The 27,643-nt window shown below is 43.5% G+C and overlaps 1 protein-coding gene across 1 annotated transcript in view; it reads right to left on the minus strand.

Moving 5' to 3' along the window:
* mdn1 (midasin AAA ATPase 1) overlaps positions 1–27,643 on the minus strand; it is a 149,334-nt gene that overhangs the window by 15,694 nt on the left and 105,997 nt on the right. The window contains exons 70-92 of the mRNA XM_060913949.1: positions 24,732–24,841; positions 24,562–24,635; positions 24,232–24,406; positions 23,085–23,238; positions 22,853–22,999; positions 21,221–21,347; positions 20,926–21,031; positions 15,683–15,798; positions 15,141–15,560; positions 14,822–15,054; positions 14,597–14,734; positions 14,276–14,454; positions 12,659–12,820; positions 12,406–12,543; positions 12,178–12,316; positions 11,883–12,058; positions 11,648–11,782; positions 7,485–7,632; positions 7,123–7,397; positions 6,881–7,027; positions 6,694–6,795; positions 3,577–3,775; positions 760–927 (exon numbers count right to left, since the gene is read on the minus strand). Coding sequence (XP_060769932.1) covers positions 760–927; positions 3,577–3,775; positions 6,694–6,795; positions 6,881–7,027; positions 7,123–7,397; positions 7,485–7,632; positions 11,648–11,782; positions 11,883–12,058; positions 12,178–12,316; positions 12,406–12,543; positions 12,659–12,820; positions 14,276–14,454; positions 14,597–14,734; positions 14,822–15,054; positions 15,141–15,560; positions 15,683–15,798; positions 20,926–21,031; positions 21,221–21,347; positions 22,853–22,999; positions 23,085–23,238; positions 24,232–24,406; positions 24,562–24,635; positions 24,732–24,841 — 3,768 coding nt within the window. The remainder of the gene's footprint in view (positions 1–759; positions 928–3,576; positions 3,776–6,693; positions 6,796–6,880; positions 7,028–7,122; positions 7,398–7,484; positions 7,633–11,647; positions 11,783–11,882; positions 12,059–12,177; positions 12,317–12,405; positions 12,544–12,658; positions 12,821–14,275; positions 14,455–14,596; positions 14,735–14,821; positions 15,055–15,140; positions 15,561–15,682; positions 15,799–20,925; positions 21,032–21,220; positions 21,348–22,852; positions 23,000–23,084; positions 23,239–24,231; positions 24,407–24,561; positions 24,636–24,731; positions 24,842–27,643) is intronic.

Below are 27,643 nucleotides of genomic sequence, written 5' to 3' on the forward strand. Positions count from 1 at the left end.
CAAAGCTGCGCAACGCTGGAGAAAGCGCAGCAGGAAAGATGGCTACGGCTAGTGAACAGCGCGCGTTTGACTCCGCTTTGGAATCAGTTTTAGAAGAATTAGACTTGGAGTTTTCGTTGAAACATGAGCAGGAAGAGGCTCTCCGCTCATTCCTTTTCAAGAAGGACGTTTTCGCTGTTTTGCCGACCGGCTATGGCAAAAGTCTGATCTACCAGCTGGCTCCGCTCGTAGCCAAAAGGATGGGGCTAGTTTGTGCAGTACGAAGAATTAATAAACAGCTTTGAAACATTACTTTTTGATTGTTTCTTATTTTCCCGTTATTTTAAATTTAAGGGAAATTATTTCACCAAACACCACTAAATAAAAACTCTCAAAAACAGTTTAAGCAAACCCTTGAAAAACACTTGGAAAAAAAAAAAAGTGTATGTGGTACAGACTCCAAACTTGTGGTCATTATCTCCAAACTTCTTAATATCTAGAACCTGTTTATTAATTAATACGCATTTTGAAAAATGATTTATTTCAAGGCCTCCCCCACTGCTTTCTGTCGCTCTGACTACGTCACAGTCACTGTTGCGCTGATTGGTCAGAGCGTTGGCCTATACGCACAGAGACAGTCTGAAAGACAGCGGGTTGTTCCTCCTACCCCCTTCGGAAATGTCTACGGATCGAGGCCAGACTAAATATTCACATTTAGTCTGGCTTGCCAGGCTATCAAGTACTTGGATTTCATCAAAAACTAGTTTGAAGAGAACCTACCTCTCTGAGAGGCTTTAGAGCTGTCCAGCTTCTCCGGCTTTAGCTCTGGAGCATCCACTGCCTGCATCTCTTTCTCTTCTTCTGTATCCATAGCAACATCATTATCATCATCATCATCATCATCTTGCTTCATGGAAGTTTGTCTCTGTTGCTCTGCGCTCGCTGCATCTAAGCGCACAAAAAAACAAACAAAAAAAAACCCCACAACCACACGGTGATGATCTTCGTTCTTGATACTGAGCGGATCAAGTTAACATAAAAGACAGACTTAAAGGGCACATCTTGGGTAAATTCAGGAGCAAGATCAATGTAATTCTCTTATTTTATATTCAGGGCTCGAAATTCGCGGTGGTCCGGTCGCCTGAGGCGACTTAATTTGTCATTTGGCGGGTAATTCCTGTCACTAGTCAGCCCGGCTGGCTAGTTGAAAATAAATATATATATGAAGCGAATATTCAGACACACCGTCAATCAAAGCCGCCACATATTAAGCGTGTGCCGTGTCTGTGTTAATCGATGTGTTTATCGGCAGGACGGAAACTACCGAAGAATTCCGAATCATATCGTGTACGAGTCAGGCTGTCGGTTTTTTCACTACTGCGCATGCATATAACGCATCTCGTTGAATATCGCGGTAATCACGTGCAGTATTGGACCAGGTGGGTGGAGCACAGAAGGCCAGAACTGAGTTCTCAATGAACTATTTATTGCTAGCTTTTCGGCCTTTTATCACTTCCCAGCCGCGCACGCACATCCGTGTTCTGGTTGGGGAGAGCGAGCTCCCTTTCTCTGCTCTCCTCTCCTTTTAAAGGGCGCGGTCACTGGGGAAGACACACAAACGCAGGTTAATCTCCATCAGGTGCAATGATTCCACCTTCCCTGACTCCACCCTCCATTCACAGACCGCCACTTGGCCACGCCCCCGCCCCCACTGCCACATCACATTATCAAATTCAGTAGACGTGGCCGCATTATCGCCCATTTAAACACGTGGTTTTGTTGTTGTTTACATCTACATCTGCCAAAGCTACGCTGTGATGTGGAATTTTCTGAAAGGTGTACAGAAACCGCCAGAGACGGGGACAAAGCGACCTCGGTCTGAAGAGGAGAAATGACAAAGGACTTGTAAGCAAACGTGGGAGCAGGGTAGGCCTCGGCTGCGATACAATTTTTATGGAATGAATAATTTTTTTCAAGTTGATTCCTGGTCAATATGAAGCTCCTAATGCTTTCTCTCTCATAAATGGTGAAATACAGAAAGCATGTTGGACATATTTTGGGTGCTATAGTCATGATAGTTTTCAATACTCGTACACCAAGTTGCCAAGTTTTCCAATATATTATTATTTGTTGATATTATATTTTGGTGCTCTGTGTTGTTCTCATTTATGTATTTAACAACAGTATCAAAATACTCGGGTCTTGAAATAAATGCACGTTAGTCATGAGCAATGGTAACTACTCTCTTTTGCGTTATTTTTGACAGAAGTAAAATTCATACATGAACAAATTTTGGCCAGTTGATTTTCTGTTTGGCGAGTTACTTTGGAAGGGAACTAGTCCGGCTGGCTGGCGAAAAAAAAGATATGAATTTCTAGGCCTGTATATTAGACTTTGGTCAAATATCTGTCACATTCTGCATTTTGTGCAATTTTTTTTACCTTGCGCAATACCAGAAAAATTCAGTTGAAATCGAGCCATTTGAGGCGAATTGGTCCGCCTCTGAAAAACCTTGGGAGTTTGGATTTCCCGACAAACATTGATTTTCGTCACATCGTGTGCGGGACGCCTTCTTCTGAATCCTACGTCAGCGCTGGTTTGTTTATGAGAAAACGACCTGGTGGTTTTCTTCAATGTTATCGCATAATTATTAAAACGGTTAACAGATGTATCGTAGGAGGGTGTAGCAACACCGATCCTGATGGGATTAGTACTCATCGTTTCCCAAAAGACCGGACAATGAGAGAGAAATGGGAGCGCTTCGTGCGAGGCACCCGGAAAAACTGGCAACATGCAACAGACCACAGCATCATACGCGGGGCTCACTTCATAAAGCCCGACGACTTTGAGAACTATTTGCAGCGGGAAATGGGCTTCAAGAAGCAACTTGATCTGAAAAAAGACGCAGTTCCAGCTGTTAGAATGCCCAAAGCAACACCGTCTCCATCTGTGTCAGCGTCGCCAAAGGACCCAGCCGTGTTCAGAAGGCGAAGTGCCGCATCCACTGACGCCCTCGAAGCCGAGGACCAAAGCAGAGCCGAGAAAAAGACCAAGATTCACAAGTTGACTGTTGCCAGGGTAAGAAATAAGAGAGACTATACTCTAAATTAGGTGTTCCTGTGTTTGTGTGGTACACGGATGATGTTATTTACTGACACACACAAAAGTAAACAACACGAAAGCGCTGGGCAATAATACACTTCCTTCACATGTATCAAGGGATCTGCGTGTCAGGGCTTGAGATCTTGGGACCTGTCAAACACATTAAATGTATATACAGCCCTGCTTAGCCGATTCCATGTGCGTAGCTTATGAAATCGCTCGCTGCTAAACTTGGTCTACACAGACTGTGCACTGAATCCGTGCAGGGTCTCGCAGCCTGCTGGCGGATCCGCACGTGACGTCACGAATCTGGCTCCAGACTCCCTTGGGATTTTTCCAGACGCGTTTTGTTATTTTATTTTTTTCTGCTGTAGACAGATGGCCTTGTGCAACATTACCCTTCTGGATGAGTGTGTAAAGGGACATACTTTCATATAAAAAAAAAACAGGAAACTGGTCCAGGATATGCACTTTAAAGAGAGAATCTGTGCTTACCGTATGTCTGTGTGTCGTACTTTTCCTCGCCGTGTCTGATATGCTCGTACATGTCAGACTCTTGCTGGGCGTCATTAGGAGTGTGTTCCTGCTCTCTCTGCTCTGCGCTCTCCATTGTACGCAATCGCTTGTGCACACGCTCGCTGGCGTCGCCCAAGGAACGCTCGTTATCTGCCCGGCCTGGCTTCCGCTTAAAACTCTACACACACACACACTTTTGTCAAATCACTCAGCACATCTAAAGACTATTATTCTATCCACATTCACTGGATATGAGAAATTGTGCGCTCTGATTGGCTACTCGTATACCGTGAGTAGAGAAAAACAAAATGGCAGCTTGGTTATCAAGTATTTAAAAGAAACAGAAATGGCTAAAAAGAATATAGTCCCTGTATAGCGCACTATATATATCCGAATGTATAGTGAGAATTACGTTACACCCTATATAGTGCACGCAAAGTATCCCACAACGCATCGTGAAAAGTCATGTACAACCGATGGTCACTAAACAAGCAATTTAAAATTAAAAAAAAAAAAAAAAAAGGGTCGGGGTGAATTGAAACGCATTATAAACAGCCATTCAAGTCCAATTAAAAATACTAAGAGAATAGAAAAAAAAAATTCTAAAATAGAATACGAGATAAAATACAAAAATAACCGTTAGAGTGCAGAGCCCGGAATTAATCAAAAGCCTCAAATTTGATTGAATAAAAGGCAGCGGCGAAGAAGGAGGAAGAAAGAATTCAGCCTTGATTTAAAAGAACTGAAAGACGCAGGTACGTTGTATTTATTAAACGTGGGAAATACACTCAGTACAATATGGATTTATTGCAAACACACACACACGCGTGTTTATTATTTTGAAAATAATAAAACACCACGGCGGCACGGTGGTGTAGTGGTTAGCGCTGTCGCCTCACAGCAAGAAGGTCCGGGTTCGAGCCCCGTGGCCGGCGGAGTTTGTAAACTGTGTGGAGTTTGCATGTTCTCCCCGTGTCCGCGTGGGTTTCCTCCGGGTGCTCCGGTTTCCCCCACAGTCCAAAGACATGCAGGTTAGGTTAACTGGTGACTCTAAATTGACCGTAGGTGTGAATGTGAGTGTGAATGGTTGTCTGTGTCTATGTGTCAGCCCTGTGATGACCTGGCGACTTGTCCAGGGTGTACCCCGCCTTTCGCCCGTAGTCAGCTGGGATAGGCTCCAGCTTGCCTGTGACCTTGTAGAACAGGATAAAGCGGCTAGAGATAATGAGATGAGATAAAACGCCACCAGCTGAGTGATCGGGCACGTTTTAATTGCGTGACGTAATGACGTGGTGGAGTTGTGTCCGAAAGAGTTCTCTCATTTTACCAGTCAGCTCGCTATATCGTTCCGGATAGTCCCTAGATAGTGAGTAGGGCGTAGTGAGCGAGTGAGTGATTTTGGACACAGGGTGTGTTCAGGGATGAGAATGGGACATTTAAAAAAAAAAAAAAACTCTGAAATGTCTGCCAATTTTCCCACATAATATATACGAATGTTTTCAAATTCAAATGATGGTTTAAAACGTTTATAAACTTTAAGATAACAAATCCCTACAGATATAATTATATACATCATGAGCGATAATGGCGGTAACCGTAACGATATATTAGATTCCTCTTGACTCTATCTTTGACAATTTAAGTAAAGCGTACCTTTGTGCTTTTTTGTGTTGATGTGCTCCTGGATGTTTCGAGCTCCTCTGTTTCCATAATTGATCGTATCTGAGCACAGAATACACAGAACCTTTCCCGGCACGGCCACTTTTCGGATACGTTCCGTCAGGCACGTCGTCACAGTTTGTGCCCCTATCTGCACGGTAACGCTACTATCGAGCCATGCCCATCGGAAACGGTTCTTTATCCCGTTCGATTTATCGATTTCCCTGGCACGATCCTCATTTTTGCGGTCCAAAACTTTCGCCATATTGGCGAAGTAACTTTGAAAACTAACCAAAATAACTAGAACTTAAGAAGTGATCAAAACCGTGTACGTGTAGCTTGTTTCTCCGTGAATTGTAGACGCGAGATGAAACTAGTGCCAAAACGTTGCTGGAAATCGTCGTGAGTTGTCGTTAGCATAAATATTGAAGAAAGCAATGACGATTTCCGTCATCACAGCTGCGACTAATTTTGCGATGAGCGTTGCCGAAAGATCCTGCCTGCTTGTGCCACCACAAGCCTCGCCTCGAGCCGACCCCCACCCACCCCGAAATTTTCTCAACGGATTTACACGTTTCACAAAAATGACGGGCGGCACGGTGGTGTAGTGGTTAGCGCTGTCGCCTCACAGCAAGAAGGTCCTGGGTTCGAGCCCCGGGGCCGGCGAGGGCCTTTCTGTGCGGAGTTTGCATGTTCTCCCCGTGTCCGCGTGGGTTTCCTCCGGGTGCTCCAGTTTCCCCCACAGTCCAAAGACATGCAGGTTAGGTTAACTGGTGACTCTAAATTGACCGTAGGTGTGAATGTGAGTGTGAATGGTTGTCTGTGTCTATGTGTCAGCCCTGTGATGACCTGGCGACTTGTCCAGGGTGTACCCCGCCTTTCGCCCGTAGTCAGCTGGGATAGGCTCCAGCTTGCCTGCGACCCTGTAGAAGGATAAAGCGGCTAGAGATAATGTGATGTGTGTGAATGTGACAAAAATGACATTTTCAGTGGGAAAAACTCGGAATTCCGCAGATCCGCGGAAAACTCTCATCCCTGCGTGTTACAGAAGCAACTGAGGACGAAATTAAAACTCTACTCGGAAACAAAAAAAAAAGCCAACAAAATATGTTATGCAAGTACATTTTTCAAGAATTATTATCGCATGGCACAAATTGCTCCTGTCATTTCGTGATTTGTTTACATTGTAAGCGGAAAGGATTTCGTCGGACGTTGTGTATAAAGTTATTTATTTATCGAATTTGCAAGAAGTAAAAATAAAATGCGCCGTTTCTCAAAATCCAGTGAACAAAAACAGTTATTCCACTCCCTCCCGTGGAATAACTGTTCAATATACTTTTGTCTCAAAGTGCAATCGTTGTTCAGATTAAATATTCAGGAACAATTTAAAAGCGACACAGTCTTGCTTTTCAGTTTCAGTAAGCGATCAGCACGGACCTGCGTCTGTGTCTGTCTCTGCCTCCGAGAGCTCATCCTGGCCATCAGTGTGGAGTCGTGCCCTTCAGCCTGACTGGCGTCAGCAGAGCCGCTCCCGTGTTCCTGGAGTTGATTTAAAAAAAAAAAGGGAATCCAAGTGTCTGAATTGAACTTCAGTCTTTCTGCTGGTGACGCAGAGAGCACTCACCTCTTTAGCCTGGTCTCTTTCGGACGCAGCTCCTGCCAGCTCCACCGCTGTGTCGCTCTGAACGTTCTCGTCACCGGTCTGCCCGTCTGCGGCGTGCTCCTTCCTCTCAGCAGACTCCACCTGGGCGTCACCGTCATCCTCGTCGTCCTGATGAAGAGCACGTGAAAAATGATCGGATGCATGCTTTCAAATCAAATGCCTCAAAATTCGATTAAACAAAAACAACAAAACCCAAAGCACACCTTTGGTTCCTGGCCCTGATCAGCAGGGATGGCCTTGTCCTCTTCTCGACCTTCTTCCTGTCCCTGCTCCTTCTCTTCCTCATCCCCTTGGTTTTCTCCTTTCTCATCCGTCTCGGAGTCTTCGTCTCTGTCCGTTTGTTCCTCTCCTGCTTCTTCACCCTGAGCGTCCTGCTGGTCTTCCGCAATCTCGTCGCCTTTCTCGTCTTCTCCCTGTCCCTCTCCCTGGGTCTCGTCCACCTCCATGGGCTTGTCCTCGATATCGTACGGGTTCTCGGCTAGAGCGGAAGAGAAATTCCGAATAAGACGATGCTTTTAGACCTCTCGTGATTCGTGCGTCGTCAGTGGAGCGGGTGTGTACTAACCGTCTCCTTCACCTTCTCCTTCCTCGTCCTGTCCTGCCTGTTCGTCCTGGTCCAGGTTGAGCTCCTCTGGAAGATCTATGGCCTCTGGCTCAGCTTTGTGCTCCTGTTTACCGTGGTAGGGGTCCACCTCGTTCTCGTCAAACTCGCGCTACGCGGATACACAAGAACAGACTCGTTAGCAGGCATCAAGACCACGGGATTATACCTTACAACGACGTTAATATGGTGTTCATTCATACTTGTGTGAGAGAGTGAAAACAAGATCAACTGTGATCTCGCTTAGATCAGAACGCAAGCAATCGAAGGAAGAGGACACTTATTATGAATGCTGACCTCAACAACTATGACATAGTCATTTACGCCAGTGTTTCTCAACCACTGGGGCGTGGCCTATTAGTGAGCTGCGAAGCGCCATCTAGTGGGCCACAATTTTCCTCAAGTTTGAAGCCAAATACTAAATAGTTCAGGATGTTGTCGTGTCCCAAATCCAGTAGCTGGTCTGGCGTACACCTTTCAAGTGGAATAAATACTAGTGCATCTCAAAAAATTAGAATACCATGAAAAAGTTCCTTTTTTTCCATAATTTAATTCAAAAAGGTAAACTTTCATATATTCTATATTCATTACATGTAAAGTGAAATATTTAAAGCCTTTTTTGTTTTAATTTTGATGATTATGGCTTATAGCTCATGAAAATCAGAAATCCAGTATCTCAAATTATTAGAATATTCCCTAAGATCAATCAAAAAAAGGATTTACAATACAGAAATGTCCAACTTCTGAAAAGTATATTCACTTATACACTCAATACTTGGTTGGGGCTCCTTTACCATGAATTACTGTATCAATGCGGTGTGGCATGGAGGTGATCAGTCTGTGGCACTGCTGAGGTGTTATTGAAGCCCAGGTTGCTTTGATAGTGGCCTTCAGCGTATCTGTATTTTTGGGTCGGGTGTTTCTCATCTTCCTCTTGACAATACCCCATAGATTCTCTGTGGGGTTCAGGTCAGGCAAGTTGGCTGGCCAATCAAACACAGTAATATCATGGTCAGCAAACCATTTGGTAGTAGTTTTGGCACTGTGGGTAGGTGCCAAGTCCTGCTGGAAAAGGAAATCAGCATCTCCAAAAAGCTCGTCAGCAGAGGGAAGCATGAAGAGCTCTAAAATCTCCTGGTAGATGGCTGTGTTTACTTTGGACTTGATAAAATACAGTGGACCAACACCAGCAGATGACACGGCACCCCAAATCATCACAGACTGTGGAAACTTCACACTGGGCTTCAAACACCTTGGATTCTGTGCCTCTCCACTCTTCCTCCAGACTCTAGAACCGTGATTTCCAAATTAAATGCAAAATGTACTTTCATCTGAAAAGAGGACTTTGGACCACTGAGCAACAGTCCATTTCTTTCTCTCCTTAGCCCAGATAAGACACTTCTGACATTGTCTCTGGCTCAGGAGTAGCTTGATATTAGGAATGCGAAAGTTGTATCCCCTTTCTTGAAGATGTCTGTTCGTGATGGGTCTTGATACACTGACACCAGCCTCAGTCCACTCCTTGTGAAGCTCTCCCAAGTTCTTGAATCAACTTTTCTTGACGATCCTCTCAAGACTGCGGCCATCCCTGTTGCTTGTGCACCTTTTCCAGCAACCCTTTTCAGCAATGACCTTTTGTGGCTTACCCTCCTTGTGGAGGGCATCAGTGAGCATCTTCTGGACAACAGTCAAGTCAGCAGTCTTCCCCATGATTGTGGTTGTGTGTACTGAACTAGACCGAGAGATACACTGTGTTCATACTGTTTTACTCAAACTCAATGAAATATCCTAATATTTTGAGATGGGTTTTTTTTTTGTGTTTTTGTACTGTATGCCATACTGATTTAAAATTAAAATAGAAAAATGCTTGAAACATTTTAGTTTTTGTGTAATGAGTCTATAATATATAACATTTTCACTTTCTTAAATAACTGATGGAAAATATTGAACTTTTTCCACAATATTCTAATTTTTTTGAGATGCACTAGTACATTTGTGGGGAAAATTAAGAAGAACAAGCCTTTATCATTGTCACGTTCCTCCTTTGCATTTAACTGCCTCACGTGCAGTGGGCAGAATAAATAAATACGTTTGTGGGTAAATTATATGGATCTGTGATGCCTGCTGGAAGAGAAGAGCAGGGAGGATCGAGAAGCGAGCAGCTGTGGTTTGTTTCCACCCGATACTAAAACTTCCTATCAACCATCGCAAAGTCGCATACAAAGGCCAGAAATTCCTCCTTACCTGGGCATAAACGATACAGGATTTATATCTTATAGTGTCCTGATCCCCAGATCTTTAACCCAGCCACATATAAAAAGTTGCACTCCTCCATGCTCTTCCAGGTTTTTAAATCGGTGTGTCCGTGTAGAACGACAGCTGCAGCAGCAGGTAGCTTGAGACGTCGGGGAAATCAACGGACGGATACCATTTCCAACTCATAATGAATGAATGACTTTATTTAACCACGATAAGTTGGTCAGTAGAGCTGGTGGGGTCGTGCATGTACGCATTCAAATAATTACAAATACAAAAACGACTAAAAATAAACACGATCTTTAAAAAAAAAAACACACCACCTTTAAATCTATTGATGATCTGTTAATTATCTTCACATTAATTTAATTAATAGTATGCATAACTACTGTCTCTGTATTTAGTTACAGCTACAACAGGATCAAACTTTATTCTACTAAATGTCAAATTTAGCGAGTCAATCTTTCTTTTGTAGGAAAAATCCTTCTTCGGTAGCGTGTAAGGATCGAATCCCACTGAGAGTGGTTTCTATATCCACTTCTTTTCAGTGGATTTTCTGGTTTTAATAGCTTGCTTGTTTGCTGAACACAAACATGGCAGTAAGTTCTTGTGTTAATGGACCAGACTCCACTTTTGGATCATTAACCGCTTTTGACTGAGAATGCCCTGCATACATGGTTTGCCTTCTAGCACATCCGTGCAGTTTGAAATACAATACCTACAAATTAAAAACAGCTTGGTTTTAATCACGTTTATTTAATTCCTGGGCTCCCATCTGTAACAGGGAGTGATGTTGCGTCCCATTAATACATTTTACCATAGATTATTAGATTCTAATAGAATAGATCAGCCAAAATAATTGGAGATTTTTATTTATTTATTTATTTTTAATGAGCCCTGACTTGTTACAAGTACGAATAGGTGGGCCTCGAAGCAGAAAACGTCGATTAACCCCTGATTTACACAATTAAATACCATCACACCAAGAGGAAAAAAAGCTGTCCGTTTGGGTGCATCAGTTGCCCCCTAAAAATGAAAAGTTCCTCCAATCATGATCCATTTTTGTTTTTATGTTCCTTTTGGTAAGAAAACACACTGGGTGAAATATTTTGACAAAATTCAAAAGTTTAATGGTGGCACCAGGAGCTCAAAGTTATGGAAAAAGCTGCTATTTTATGACTTTTATGACAAAATTTCGATCACTTTTCATGAAACATTCTGGCACCTTATAGAGTAAACCAAATATCTTAGATACACATTTTTAGTACATATTCTAAATATATTATCAAGCACAGTTTGAGTTTTAGCTGTTCGTTGAATCATTGTTCAACTACTTTTAAACAATACAAATGGATTATGAATCACATTAATGCTTCTCAATCCCTTGCAAAGGTTCTTAACATGATCTCTGGCTCACAAGAAATCAAAAAATGGAGTCCAACATTGTGATTCAAACCTTACACGAAAACATAAAATAAGCGTTTTTTGGCAAAAAATGAAGCTCATGGTGCCACCATTAGACTTTTGAATATGGTCAAAAAATTTTACAGGATGTCTTTATTGGTGAAAAGGAACACCCGAACAAAAATGCGTCAGATTTTATGAAAGTGAGGGAAACTGACGCACCCTACTGTCCGTATTAATCTGCTTGTCCAAAAAAATGTTGTAAATCCACGCTATATGTTTAGTAAATACATTCAGTCGGTAAACAGGAAGTCGATGTGAAAACGGTATGCACGGTATAGAACCCCAAGCTGAAGTTTGGTACCAAGTGGCTAGGATTTGTGGTCGCTGAGAAAAAGGGCGTTTCGGACAGACGGAACGGGGTATATTTAAAAAACAAACAAACAACCACCCACAAAAACACTTACCTCGTCGACCTGTTCGTGAATTTTCTCCTTCTCTTCTTCATTGTCCACTGGATTGTCTTTGTCCTGGTTTTTCTTGTCTTTATTCGACTCCTCAGCTTCTGTGTTGTCATCTTTGGCAACCAACTCGGACGCTCCCTGCGGAATCCAAACAAACATGCCAAATGATCACATGACTGAACAGTCCAATCAGTGAGTCTTAATCGCCAGCAAGAATGTGGCTCCCTCGTGTCATTACCTGGTCCACGCCTGGCCCGGACTCTTCCTCCTTATCACTGCTGTCATTGTCGTCGTCGTCGTCGTCGTCATCACCCCACATCCTTTCATCAAGCGTGTCGGTTGGCCCATCTCCCAAGTCTCCCATCTTCTTATCCAGCTCCTCATCCTCCTCTTTATCAGAGTCTTCCTCATCACCTGGGTGTAAAACAACCAGAGTCATCCGATACGCAAGTTCATTACAACGCCAGCATGGTGTCACGAAGCCGAGTTACGACCCAGCACGCTGGCATCACGGACGTGTTTAGCTCGCACACCTGATTCTCGAGTCTCCCCGTCGTGCATTTTCCCGTCAAAGTCCTCCGACATCTCAATGGCGTCGTCTTCTTCTTTAATATTCCGCTTGTCTGGTTCCTCTTCGCTCTTTTCCTGTCCTTCCCGAAACGTGTCCTCGACCTGTAACCGAATACGTTGCCGTGTGTCTTCTGCTTCAAATTCACGTACGATTTTTTTTTTTTTTTTTTGAAAACATGCCGAAACGTTACCTGATCTTCGTTTTCAATTTTGTCGCTCACGTCTTTGACGCCCTCTCCCTCTCCAATCCCCCCGCCCTCGTAGTCATGGAACTCCGTAGCGCCTTCTCCGTCACCTCCACCTGTTAACTCCTGGGGCAAACAAAATCCCTAAAAGAGAGAGAGAGAGAGAGAGAGAGAGAGAGAGAGAGAGAGAGATGCTTCAAGATAAAATTATTAGTCATCCCTGAGACTTGAACTGCATGTTTCATTTCCTCGATGTTACCTTCTGAGCGAGGTCAGTGAAGATGCTGGCGAGGACCGACAGCAGTTTGGCCGTGCTGCGGTGAGCTCCCATAGACGCCGCCACATACCAGCGCACCAGCTCCGAGTACACGCACAGCATGGGCTCCAGGCGAACCAGATCTCTGCAGGCTTCTCGAAGATCCTGCTCGTCGCGTTATGGACGACAAAATCACGAACTGTTAAATACGGTTACGTACACTCGCCAGCCACTTTATTAGGAACACCCATCCAACGCCGCTGCCGCCGATCCCTTGACGGCAGCACAACGCATCGAATCGTGCAGATACAAATCAAGCGCTTCGGTTAAACACGTCAGAATGGGAAAAATTGTGATCTCGCAGTCTCTTTCACTGTGGCACGAGCATTTCAGAAGCTGCGGATTTCCTGGGGGTTTTCTCACAGACACACACACATACACAGAATGGTGCGAAAAACAAACATCCTGGGGTGGAAACGAACACCTTGGAGGAAAATGGCCGGATTGGTTTGAGCTTTTTTGCCAGGAAGGATATAGTAATAGTATAGTTGGAGTGGTGGGCAAAGCTGTTGGCACATGGACTGTGGACATTCAGAACTTTAACCACAAAATGGTTATCTCGGAGCAGCTTTCAGCTTTGCAAGGAATACGTTTTTCGGAGATCAATTTGAATTTGAATAGAATGGACGGAATGGACAGATATGGACGAGTGGTGTGGACGTGCAAAGACTGCGTCTGGAAAGACCATACAATTTATATCTTATCGACATTCGGCTCCCTGAGACAGCACCGGCCTTGGTTCAGGCCGTTGCTGAGACAACATTTACCCCTGAAGGTCACTGCCGGGAGACATTCTCGCATTCCTTCTCTAACTTTCCGCGGTCGCCATTTTTACCCCCAGTGTGACAAGCGGGTGCGTGACCAGCACCTTCATGGCTGCAGGAGCGGACGGCTGCTTGCTTGCGCTAGATTACCTCCTCCCCTCCCCCCTACCCCTGATTCCCCCCCTCAAGTCCCATGTTTAAAGTGTACTTGTGTTGTTGTGTGCTTATGTGCAAAGGTTTTTTTTCAAATGTTCCCACACTGTACTCCTGACAGGAGCATAGTGTGTGTGTGGGGGGGGGGGGGGGGTTCTTTTTTTCCTTATCTCTCCTCATGTTGTGTTTCCTTTTTATCTTTATCCCGGTCTTCCTGTCCTGTCTACCCTATGTCAATTGTATGTTGTATAGGTATGGACAGGTTGACAGCTAATTTCGCTGGTACATGTGACTAGTGACAAAGGGCATCATCATCATAAGTAACTCGTATAAATCAATCAATCACTACAACCGTGGTGAGCAGAAAAGCATCCCAGCATGCAACGGCAGGGTTCAAAGAACAGGAATTTAAGAATCGAGAACAATTGAATCCTTCGAGAATACGAATTATTCTGTAATTATTCGCACCATCCTATATGCTAATGCTCTTATTAGTATCATAGCAGGGTTTACACTCACTCACTCACTTTCAATATTAATTAAAAAAAAAAAAAAAAGCATAAACCAGGCTTTAGTGTCGTGTTCTGGCGTCAATCCACTTGGGGGAAGAAAAAAAAAAATCTAAAATGAAGGAAAAGCTCACCCCTAAGTGGCGTGCTGAACACGCGTCTCTGTAGGACCGCAGCCTCTCCAGCAAACTCTCTGTGTCCCCAATGACCTCGGTCAAGGAGAGACACGATACGTCTCCGCTTAGGTCCTCCTCCAGTAACCGGCTCAAATGTCCAGGCTTCAGAAGCTCCTCAGCCACCTCTGAATCGCTCTCTGGAACGAAAACGCATACACATCGAGCCGAAAGTGTGTTTGTCTTATGTTTAAAAAAAAAAATCATCCACACCACGCTCCAAAAACTGATTTTCATTCAAATCCTGAAGCGCACGTACGCGCTGGTTACGACTACACACACCTTTCCTGCTGTCCTCCGGTTGCTCTTCGTCTCTCTCTCGCTCTCTCCTCTTCACCAGACCCTGCACGGCACACAGAACCGTAGTGATGGTTCTCTCCAACTGCTCGGTGAACTTGGCGCGGAACGACGCGGTAGAACCTGCGTGGAGGACAATTCTGACGTGAGCCAGCTGTGTTCTGGAGACTTAAACTGCCCTGGAAGTTTGTTGAGGCGGCGGTTCCTTACGTTTGGACGTTCTGTGCGGGAGCAGGTGTGACTTCCAGGCGCTGAACTCCGTGACACAGGTGTGCACCTCCATCCGGATGCTGTGGAGGCCTTGCGTCAGACAGGACCGCGAAGGAGGACGAGAATGAGGCACGACACCACTGTCGAGGTCAAAGAGGCGCTCCAGAGCCGCCGTCCGGTCTGCCAGCGCGCCCAGACCGTCCATGCATGAGCAGCACTCCTCTAGGTGCCTCCTAGAGTGTGATTAGTGAGAGATGTTACACCGTAGTGTTCTACAATAACAGAAGTAAGAAAGTCACGCTGTGGTTCGGAGTCTAACCTGGTTTGGATTGCGCTTCGTGTGGATTCGTGACCCAGGGTGTTGAGCCTCTCTTTCAGCTGTGTGCTCTCGCTCTGTAAAACCTCTAGGCTCTTCACGGCTTCCGTCCAGCTCGCCTCGCCCCGCCTCATTAGACACACCGGAGGTTGGAGGTGAGCCGACAGAGGCGTGGGGTGGCTCAGTGTGGCCTCGCCCTGCCCGCCGTCGCCCTCTCTGGACTGGCACATCGTTGCAGCCGAGCCCTCGGGACAGCATTGCAGCACCCAGGAGAGCTGCTGCAGGGCCACGCAGCACTGCTGCGCCAGCGTCCGCGCCTTCGCCACCCAGCTGCCGAGAGAGTCCTGAGGGGGAAGGTCACTCTCCTGTCGGTCTCCTGACGCCGTCTGAAACCGGACATCCTGTACAGCGGCGATCAATCTCCTGCGGGACGGAAATGAGTAACGAGAATAAATAACCCCGTTAAAATCCACAGAGACTGCGCGAATGACTCGACGCTCGTTTTTCATGGCGTATCCATTCAATGATGATGATGACGACCGTACCTGAGGTCCACAAAGTGTTGGGTTATTTTGCCGAGTCGGCGCCTTTGCCTGAGCAGCAGTTTGAACAGGTGAGAGGAGAAGCCCCGGCATCGCTCCACGTTACCCAAACCGAGCTCCTACACACACACATGCACACAGAAGCCGTCTTGTTGTATATTTAACAGTTATTCCATGAAATCGAGGTGTACATGGCTTATAGCCGACTTGGTGCTACGCGCCTCGTCGACTATCAGCTCATGTACGACGAGATTGAGTGGAAAAACTGTTTTATTCTCTCCACATTCACTGGATTGTGACAAACGGAGCCTTTTTTTTTTTGCAAATTCAATAAATAACAAGAATGCTCTGAGAGCACAATATCACCCCCCTCTGGCAACTATGCCATAACTCTGGTAAAATGCGGCTGAATTGAACAAAATTAGAATATGTGGGGGATAACAACTGTAAGGGAAGTTGATTTCAGAAAGCAAGCACACCTTAATGAAACTGCCAAAGTACAAGTTTGTTAATAATCACGCGCATAACTCCGGTCAAATTTGCCCAAATTAAACGCAATTTCAATATGCGTATAACTGCCATAGAATAAAGTCTATTGCCAAGTTTGGTGAAATTCCTCCACAAACTGTGAAAGGAGTTGATTTCAGAAGCACGTACACCCTCGCGAAATCGTCCAAGTGCAAGTTATTTAATCGAGGGTCAAAACTCCGGTACGATTTTCACAAACGAAATTAAACCGCAATCTGCGTATTGCCGTCATATAACGAGGACTTTTTGCCAAGCTTCGAGAAATTCGTCCAAAAATCCTGACAGGAGTTGATGTCAGAAGGCGAGCGCACCTTCAGGAAATTGTTGAAGTATAAATTTTGTTAATCGAGGGCTGGAACTCTGGTAAAGTGCGACTGAATTGAACGCAATATGTGTATTGCCGACGTATAATAAAAAATCCTGCCAAGTTTGGTGAAATTCGTCTAAAAATTGTGAGAGGAGTTGATTTCAGAAGGTCAGCACCATTCCCGGGACGGACGGATGGATGGACATTGCCATTGCCACGACATAATCCCATGTCAGGCCTTTTCGTCCGACAAAATCATTTCCAGAGATGCCAACACCGACAAATGAAAAAGAGCAGCATCTCCGAGGGCAGCGAGGTGAAGCCGATCGAAGCAAGGCTTCCTTTTAGGCAGAAACCAAACTTCAGGGAAGCTCAGAGATGCAATCGAGGCCATTTTGAGCTACTTTTTGAGGAAAATAAATGCAGGGTTTTATTGTCCAGTCCAAGCTCAATTATCCAAACTCTCTGGGGGGGAAAAAGTCTGGCTCACTAATGCCGCTTTTCCACTACCAACGCGGCTGAGTCGGGCTGAGCCGTGCCGTGCTGAGTCGGGCTGAGCGGGGCTGTTGGAGTTGCATTTCGACTACAACCGCGCTGAACCGTGCTGGCTGGAAGTGGGTGGACACATTGGGTGGAGTTAGCGAAAGTGGGTGGACGTCACGTGATGTTGTTAAGCGGCGCAAACAGTGACATCAGTGATCTTTTAAGCGGTAGTCTCACGACCCGGATAGTAAACAATAAACATGGAGGACATGGAGTCGTTAGTGTTGCTGGTCTTGGTGCTGTGGCTTGTTGTCACCGACAACGCCAACAGATACTGGCAAGAGCGTATAGATGAGGCGAGGCGCATAAGGCTTCAGAAATTCTCGTAATTCGTAATTCTTCTTCTTCCGGGTTTACGGTGTTTACAGATCCCAGCGTGCTCGCGGGGCGTGTGTGGGCATGTGAGGACACTCCTCCTCACCAATCAGTGCACAGGGGAGTGTCTGCTCACGCCCCTAGCCTCACTCAGCTCGGTTTGGCTCGCTTCAGACCCACTCCAAAACCGTGCGAGTTTTGGGTGCTAAGCAGGGCTGAAGCGAGCCGAGTCGTGCTGTTCTTAGATAGTCGAAACGCGAGCCGTGTCGGGCTGAAGTGAGCTGAAAAAGGGTAGTGGAAAAGGGCCATAAGAGGATGTTCAGGGAACTGAGCTTGTCCTGTAATACGGTGTTTCAGTCGTTTCGTCACAATCAACAAAAGACTTACACTACTGTTCAAAAGTTTGGGGTCACCCAGACAATTTTGTGTTTTCCATGAAAAGTCACACTTTTATTTACCACCATAAGTTGTAAAATGAATAGAAAACATAGTCGAGACATTTTTCTGGCCATTTTCACTACGTTCAGACTGCAACCTGAAACGACCCATATCCGATTTGTTGTGAAATCCGATTTTTTTTGTTAGGCCGTTCACATTACCAATTATATGAGACTTGTATGCGATCTCCAACATGAACGGAAAACGACCCAAAAGTGTCCCGCATGCGCAAATTGACACGTAATAAGCACATCTACGTAATACGTAAACAAAAAAAAAAGCGCACTCTTCATGTTTAATGATTTCTTTTTTGTTTGTTTAATTATCTGGTTAGTGTTAAAGTGTGAGGTCTCGTGTGTGTTTTTGTTTCTGAACTGAAATGAAAACGTGTAGCCTGGTAACGAGGGTTGACTCCTAAATGTCTCTCTAATTTCTATACAAGTGCACTACATGTTACTAGGAAGTAATGGATTTTTAAACTCTATATAGTGCACTCGAGCTTCAGTAGGCAGTCGTTTGGGATACGGCCGCTGTATTACCAAACTCTTAATTCAGGCTTAATAATTTGCACATATTTATTTCGTCATATTAATAAACTTTTTCTACATTTTTATAAATATTTATTTAGATTGTTTATAGCCAGCTGAATTCTGCAACTTCTCTCAGCGCTGGCTCAAGGTGCATAAACACCAGTGCAGTTTGCTATGGAGATGAGGCGAGACCTGGCGATGTGGTTTTTGTGGCGGCGGCGGAACTCGCACAATAATCTGATTAATGTGGGCAGCAGACTAATGAGACCGAAGGTGTCAAATTACTGGAAATTTCCAGAACAATCTTGTAATACAGGACGGTTTAAGTTATAAATCAGTTATAGAAACTGTTTTATTTAATCAGGCTAACAGATCAACATCCAGGTCCCTACCAAATCCACCATTAGCTTGATCAATTCTATAAAAGTCTATTTAAATTCTGAAAACTGAACAAATGTTGTTGTTTTCCACCAAAGAGGCGGGATTAGCCAACGCAGAATAGTGACGTTTGTCTCTTGTTGATGACGTGTAGGTCGCATGAATGCGACCTGTCCGGTCAGACTGCAGTCGCATGTGAAAATAACGGATATGCATCGGAATTAGGACCACATATCCAAGCGGCCTGGGTCGCATGTGAAAAAATCGGATCTGTGTCGTTCAGATTGTCAATAACAAATCGGATACAGGTCGCATATGGGCAAAAAAATCGGATATGGGTCGTTTCTGGGTGCAGTCTGAACGTAGTCTTTGAGCATTTAATCGACCCCACAAATGTGATGCTCCAGAAACTCAATCTGCTCAAAGGAAGGTCAGTTTTATAGCTTCTCTAAAGAGCTCAACTGTTTTCAGCTGTGCTAACATGATTGTACAAGGGTTTTCTAATCATCCATTAGCCTTCTGAGGCAATGAGCAAACACACTGTACCATTAGAACACTGGAGTGAGAGTTGCTGGAAATGGGCCTCTATACACCTATGGAGATATTGCACCAAAAACCAGACATTTGCAGCTAGAATAGTCATTTACCACATTAGCAATGTATAGAGTGGATTTCTGATTAGTTTAAAGTGATCTTCGTTGAAAAGAACAGTGCTTTTCTTTCAAAAATAAGGACATTTCAAAGTGACCCCAAACTTTTGAACGGTAGTGTATGTCTAGGTTTTTCAATAACAACAAAATTAATACTGTATTTACTTCCTGAACTGTGCACCAGTCTAATACTGGACTCCACTTCATCACGCCAAGACTGAAAGATGTCCGTCTGTACAACATTTAATTAAGCCGAGCACGCTGAAGTTACGGAGGTCATTTGTTGTACGTCGCTGACTTTACTTTCTGCTCCGTGACTGTCTTCGCTTCACACCTGACACGAGTTTGAGAGAGAAATTGAAAGTTTCGGTTCTGGAACGCGACCGACGAAGACAGTTTGCTTCCAGGAAAACGACTACGCATCACTCCTGCACGTTTCTGAGCACTGCGATTGGCCGAGAGAGCATGAATCGGGTTACGTCTCGGAGTGCAGCTGACATAAGGATACGGAAATGCCCGGAATTACCCGAAATCAGTGACATGCGGAACAGTCTGAATGCTGAAAATATTGAAAAACGTTATTTTCATGTGTACGCGTAGCACCGTAATTGTGCTTCAAATCCATAGCTGCTAAAATTTAAAAAAAAAATGTTCTGACCATCAAATACATTTGTTTCATATTTTGTAGCTTTATTTTTTTTTTTTTGGGGGGGGGGGGGGTTGTTCTTCCTCTTTAGTTTTTTTCTTTTGTGGTTGGCAACCCAACTTAAAGGTGCATTACCGCCTACTACTAATTTGGAGTGTGGAACAGGAGATACTGAAGGGAAGGAAAAAAAAAAATCTATATAATTTTCTTTTCGCTATTTCCGTTTCTTTTAAATACGTGATAATTTCTGGGTTGTTTTTTATTCGAGTCAAGTTTTTATTTTGCTCTCTGTTGGTTCGGCAACACGCTCCGCCATTTTGTTTTTCTCTACTCACGGAATATGAGCTGATCTCCTCGTAGTAGAGTAGCCAATCAGAGCGCACGACTGCTCATACCCAGTGAATGTGGATAGAATAAATACATATGTACACACAAATTTTATTAAATTATAACGACTTGAAAGAAAGCAATCTAAAACAAATCCATGAGACGCATAGGATTAAGCCATTTAATTAGTCAAAAAAAAGTCTTGGCACCCTATAAAAATAGGAAGAGTTGATATGTTTCAATGTTAGCTGAAGAACCGAAACGGCCGAGCTGCATTATTGCAATGTAGAAGTCGCCTTCGCCTTTTAGTCGTCATTTTGGCGTTCTCAGCTCTCGCCTTTTAAGGAGCTTTGTGGGCGTCGCTAAATGTACATCAGCTGTGCCGTGAAGGCATCCATAGTGACTGGAATTATAAATCACCATGCACATGCGAGTATGATGAAAATTAGAGCTACTGAAGTTTTTAGTTGCCTATATAAACATTTAACCACAAACCTTACCCACCCACACAATTTCAGTCTTAATGAGTTGTGTTTTCTGAGAAAGGGGAGGGGATCAAATCACAGCAAATGTAAAGTTCAAACCTTGACAGCTGCCTGCATCGCAGCTTGCATGGCATTGCGTCTAGCCCAGGAGCGGTAGAAATATTTCTGGCAGCCGTCCCATGCGCCAATCATCTCACCAAACAGCCTGGAGAAAGGACATTTCTACAGATAAATATGTTGCAATTCACCCATATCCATGATGCATGCTTAGTTCACACTGCACAGGAAGATGGTAATGTGCTTTGTTCCTGTACTTTTGGAGCTCTCTCTCCCCCCCCATCGGGCAGTTTTTAAGGACTTGTACAAAAGAGCCTTGTATATGAGGTGAGTGTACATGTTTTCTGTAGGATCCTGTGTTCGCAGTGCAGCCAGTGCTGTTCTCATCTCTACAGGCTGCAGAAAGAGCGGCTCTTCCGGATCTGCTGTACGACCCCACGTCAGACCTTTACGGTACGAGAGACCTAAGAAAGAAAGAAAGGAAAAAAAAGGCAGATTATGCAAGAAAGAAAGGCAGAATATGCAATAAATAAATAAATGGCAGAGAGGAAGAGTATGCAAGAAAGAAAGAAAGGCAAAGGAGTATGCAAGTAAAGAAAGAAAGAAAAAGACAGAATATGCAAGAAATAAATAAAAGGCAGAGAGGAAGAGTATGCAAGAAATGAAGAAAGAAAGGGAGAATATACAAAAAAGAAAGAAAGAAAAGGCAGAGTACACAAGAAAAGAAAGAAAAAAGAAAGCAGAGACAGAGTATGCAAGAAAGAAAGAAAGAAAGAGCAGAGTATGCAAGAAAAGAAGGCAAAAGAAAAGGCAGAGTATGCAAAAAAAAGAGTATACAAGAAAAGAAAGAAAGAGGCAGAGTATGCAAGAAAAGAAAGAAAGAGTAGACAAGAAAAGAAAGAAAGAAAGAAAGAAAGAAAGAAAGAAAGAAAGAAAGAAAGAGGCAGAGTATGCAAGAAAAGAAAGAAGAGTATACAAGAAAAAGGAAGAAAGAAAGAGGCAGAGTATACAAGGAAAGAAAGAAAAAGAGTATGCAAGAAAAGAAAGAGGCAGAGTATGCAAGAAAAGAAAGAGGCAGAGTATACAAGTAAAGAAAGAAAAAGAGTATACAAGGAAAGAAAGAAAAAGAAAGAAAGGAGAGGCAGAGTATGCAAGAAAAGAAAGAAAGAAAGAAAGAAAGAAAGGGCAGAGTATGCAAGAAAAGAAGGCAAAAGAAAAGGCAGTATGCACGAAAAGAAAGAAAGAAAGAAAGAAAGAAAGAAAGAAAGAAAGAAAGAAAGAGGAGAGGCAGAGTATGCAAGAAAAAAGAATATGCAATAAATAAATGGGAGAGAGGAAGAGTATGCAAGTAAAGAAAGAAAAAAGACAGAATATGCAAGAAATAAAATAAATAAAGGCAGAGAGGAAGAGTATGCAAGAAATAAAGAAAGAAAGGGAGAATATACAAAAAAGAAAGAAAAGGCAGAGTATACAAGAAAAAAAAAAGAGGCCAAGTATGCAAGAAATAAAGAAAGAAAGGGAGAATATACAAAAGGTAGAGTACACAAAAAAGAAAGAGGCAGAGTTTGCAAAAAAGAAAAAGAACGAAAGAGTATGCAAGAAGGAAAAGTATAAATCAATCTAAAGGACTGCTTTACTGGTGGAGTAGAGGTGCCAAACAGGAAGTGTCATAGGACAACAATTAGAAGACGCTCTTTAACGCGTGTTTAAATGAGTTAATCCTGCACAGTTTCTGCTGTCAAATTCTGTTACGTTTCTAAAACATCAGAAGAATACTGAATGATGAAAAACATTTGGTAGAAATTTTGACTGACGCAGTAAATACGGAAACATTTATAATATTCAATTATTTTGCCAAAAGATATTCAAATTTAAAAAATAAAAATAAATAAAAATCAAATACGATGGTCAGTATGCTGCTGTATTTGAGTCTCGGTGAATCGGTGATGAAATTTACGGCAGCACTCACCGATCTGCACCAGCATCTTAAAGAGGTCGGCCAAAGCTCGCTGTTTCTGCAGCAGGATGTGTTTGGCTTCAGCTTTCTGCCTCTCCTGCTCCACAGAGCGGTCCACGGTCAAGCTCTGCAGCGCCTGAACGTTGGCAATGATCTCCACTAAACACACACACACAGGAAGAATAAAGGACTGCATACGATACATTTGGCTTCAATAAACAACTGAGAACTCCATTCGGTCAACCTGTAAACTGATCGAGGTCCTCAGACAGCTCGGGCAGAGGCGTCTTCTTGACCAGCTGCACACACATCTTCCTCATCTTCCTCGTGAGCGTGGGGAGACGAGCCTGCAGCGACGAGGGCTCCGTGCCAGACGTGACCTCATCTGGACCATCGCTCTGAAGCGAAACAGTAAAACATCATTACGTTTGCGTGAGTACGTAGATATGGAAGCAATTTTGTGCCAAAATGTTCATACAATACTTTTGAAATATCAAACGAAAACGACAAATCAAAATACAAAAAAAGAACAAAGTGTCAATTTTTTTAGACTGGCAAACAAATTATTTGTGTAATCGTGCAAAATATCAGTCTATCACTCTTCAGAAACCTTTTATTTTTGTTCCGCGTCTTTCTCGGTTTTGTTTGACGTAATTTATTTTGGTTGCGATTCCAGCTTTCTCGTTTGCGCTCCCGGACTTTTTGCTCGCAGTTTTGGCACAAACTTCACGTGTGGGCGGGCTGTCCAGGAATGCATTCCCATTGGCTAACTTGTGTTTGACTGACAGCTACGCTCAGCCATTCCCTACTCGGATTCTGGCGGACTGTTTGACGAGTGACCGATCCATTGACGGTAAACAAGGATCGAGTGGACTTCAGTGGCGACTATGATATTGAATTAATTCAACAAAGTGTAAGTACGGGACAAATGTGTTGTATGTGTTGCAGTAGTACAAAATCCGAGTAGGGAATGGCCGCAACAGCCTCCGGGGGAATGGCTGAGCAGAGCTGTCAGTCAAACACAAGTTAGCCAATGGGAATGCATTCCTGGACAGCCCACCCACACGTGAAGTTTGTGCCAAAACTGCAAGCAAAAAGTCAGGGAGCGCAAACGGGAAAGCTGGAATCGCAACCAAAATAAATTACATCAAACAAAACCGAGAAAGACGCGGAACAAAAATAAAAGGTTTCTGAAGAGTAATAGACTGATATTTTGCACGATTACACGAATAATTTGTTTGCCAGTCTAAAAAAAATTGACTTTTTTTTTGTATTTTGATTTGTCGTTTTTGTTTGATATTTCAAAAGTATTGTATGAACATTTTGGCACAAAATTGATTCCATACGTAGACGCATCGGAATCTGAAACAGTCCGGCACACGATGCCACACCTGTAGGTCTCTGCCCCGTCCAGGGAGGGCGCTCTTGAGTGCACGGTGGAGCTGGTGCAGCGGCGTGTCCTCTTGTTGAACGTCCACGTTGCCGCTACTCTTCTGCTCCACCAGCCAGGGAACGCACGGCTCGGCCAACACCGCCTCGAACTTCCTCACGAACTTGAACAAAGTCCTGATGACCCAGACATACAGTGAGAAGAAGCTTCATGTCAAAAAGTCCAATGAGCTTTTTTTTTTCCCCCCGTTCTTTCACGGGAAGTGACGGCTACCTTGTTCGATACGGAGAGTTACATTTATACCCCACTAAACTTATCCTGGGCTCCTCACCTGTGTGTTTTTTCCACAGACTGCTTGATCGCCCAAAAACTGACATCGTTCCACTTGGAGATCTTCACAAAGTCCTACGATGAAAAACGCTTCGAGTTAAAGCAGTAGCACTGAAGAAGTCATTTCAAAAAAGTCTCGCAAATTGCACTCTCGGGTGACTCGCGACTTACTTTGAGTTCTTTCTCGATCGGCAACCTCAGCTGCGTGATTCTGGCCTGGACGCTGTCCGAGAACTGTGCGTAGTACTTGTGGAGGTTCCACAGCAAACTACACAGCGAGGCTGAAAGGAGATAAATCATGGCGTTACTCGATCTCGATACGAATCGGAGAAATAAGTGCATACATGTCAACCTATACGGAATGTCCGTATTTGATACGGATTTGATTCAATAAACGTAGTATACGGGCGTATAAATAAAGTTATACGGATTCTTTAAAAAAACTTCAATATTTATTTAGAGCTATAATCAATTCCCACGATGATAAAAGAGCGCATAACATTTACAAACGTACTGTACACCACAGACAGCCAGTAAAGAGTCTTATGAAATCGCGCGTTATCTTGTGGTAGCGAGACTTCGTTCCACACCGCATTGCGAGAATCCCGCCAACCGTGAAGTCATAGACATATAAACATAGACGCCGCCTTCTGCGTAGAATCATACGTCATCCTCGCCGCCATATTGGATGTGGCAAAGTGGAGATTCTTCAACCATCTCTGGTATAGCGTCTAGACAGCAGCCGAGAATAAAGAGGCCTCATTCATGTGCTGCGTTTAACTGTACCAACAGGTTTACCGTCCAAACGAGATCACATGGGATTACCTTTCACAGGTGAGACTGGAAAAATACTTTTCATTGTATTTGGTCATTATAGCGTAATTTTACGAACAGATTTTCCTGGCTTTGTGGCTAATATGAAGTCTCGCGCATAATAGCCGCTCGGTGAAACCTGTCTCCAAACAACGAAGTATTTCCTTCGTAACTACGCTGATAACACTTTGTGTTTTTGTCGAACATTGGAGCTTTGTATTCGTTCTGAAGGTTTATTGTTATTAATATTGAATAAAAAGTAACTGGGATATATCATTGTTAATTATCATTCAAATTTTAGGTAAATTATTTTAATTTGCATCTTATACGGATTTTATAAGGGAAATACGGATTTTGGAGGTTGGTTATACAGGTTTGATTGACGTATGTAAGTGCTTTAAGATTTCTTTGACGTGCTCTTTTTCTGACTGATGGATATGAGAAGCAAGGAGAAAGGAGTTGCAGGACGACTGGAAAGCAGCAGGAACAACATTCGTGCAGAGAGCAAGGACTGGCCGTTTTTAAATCTAGTTGCGATCAAAGACTGTGGCAGATCAAAAGAAAAAGAATGATCAGGGCTGTGAAATGGAAAAAGTAAAATCGGGGGGACGGGGCGTACATTTACATGCCGATCGGCGTGGCGAATTAAAAATAAAGTTATAACGTTAAGAATTCAATCGTGCCTGGTTCCTTGATCTTTCGGATGCGTTCGTAAAAGATCTTCGTTTCTGACTTTAAAAAATTCCAGCCACCGCCAATTCCACGCATTCTTGAATGCGTTTTCTTTGTCTACTTCCCCCCCTACGTTGTCATTATCGCCATCCTCTCTCTGCACAACGTCTCTCCGCGGGAAAAAAAACAACAACACAACTTTCAATCATCACTTAAGCGCAAGCTATATCGTCGACATGTGCAACCCGAAAATGGTAAGAAAGAAATGGCGCTGTGACAGTCTACGATGTCGTATATATATATAAAACTTGTACGATGTCGTAAAATACAGACACCTGCTGTTAGACTCCCCTCCCCCCCCATCCAGTAAACAACGTACTCGTCGGTGATTACGGTCTCCGACCATTAGCAGAGTAAATTTTTCCCCCTACATTTTTTATTTTTTGCAAAAATACACAAAAGTGGTATTTTTGCGATCAAACCCACGGAATTTTCACAGCGCTGTATTTTCCACCCTGCCGTGGTTAAATAGAAGAAGTTACAGCGGTCTGAAATTTTAATCCCCTGCCTCAATCAGTCGTATTTGGCTGCTTCCAGTGATGTACATCCATCTTGAGAAAGTAAAGCATCTTCAGGAGCGATTTTTGCTCCCAAAACATCCATCAATTGCTCAGAGCTCGAAAATAACCTTTTGCTGCAGTATTTTTCCATTTATTCTGAAATTTAATTGCATTATTTGCATAATGAGAGGACGCAAACTACTCAAAAATCAATCCATTTCAACAACTGAGCAATGGCGTGACCAGAACGGTTGACTGTAGATACTTTCCTGGCCATTGTACCGAATCATTCAAACCCAACTAAAGATTGTAAGGCCATCCTTAAAAAAGAATCCGTTTCCTGTCCACCGGGTGAGCAAAAAAATTTTCAGTCGGGAGGGATTTTTTTTTATATATATGGATGGATAAGAAATCGCAATGCTGTATTTCCTTTTTCTTTCAGTACTTTATTACAAAAGCAGACACATTTAATAAAATATGACGGTTTAATCAACTGAAACTTGTACAAAAACTTTAAGTTAGCATTTTAAATGCTGATTGCAACATTTGCAAAACTTTTACAAAGGTACTTAAAATGTCCAACACATGGACTTTTTGTAGTTCTAAATCGAGCGTTAGGCCGAGTTCGGATGAAATTACACTATTAAAATGATCACTGAATGATTTGTTTTTCTGAATCTTTACTATTTTGTTGTTCGCTAGAATACCATTTTGCGATTTCACACTTAAGCAAATGTTTGAAAACTCCGGATCTCCTTCCTTCATGGTGGCTGCCATTTTTTTGTGCCGCACGGCGCATGCGCAGAGCTGATTCGACAGGGCTTTCCACAAGCGCCGGCTGCCGGCCATACAGCCGACTACACAATTAAGTCCAGCCGGCTACTTTAATGACTATTATTTTTGTAGCCCACAGGCTCTAAATATTAATTTTCGATTTTAATAAAATTAAATGTTTATCTAACGGACTGACAATAATGTCAAACTGAACCGCACTCATTTAAGTTGTGATTCGCGCTGTTTGTACCGATAATAACCACA

Source organism: Neoarius graeffei, chromosome 2 (genome assembly GCF_027579695.1).
Source record: "Neoarius graeffei isolate fNeoGra1 chromosome 2, fNeoGra1.pri, whole genome shotgun sequence".
Taxonomy (NCBI): domain Eukaryota; kingdom Metazoa; phylum Chordata; class Actinopteri; order Siluriformes; family Ariidae; genus Neoarius; species Neoarius graeffei.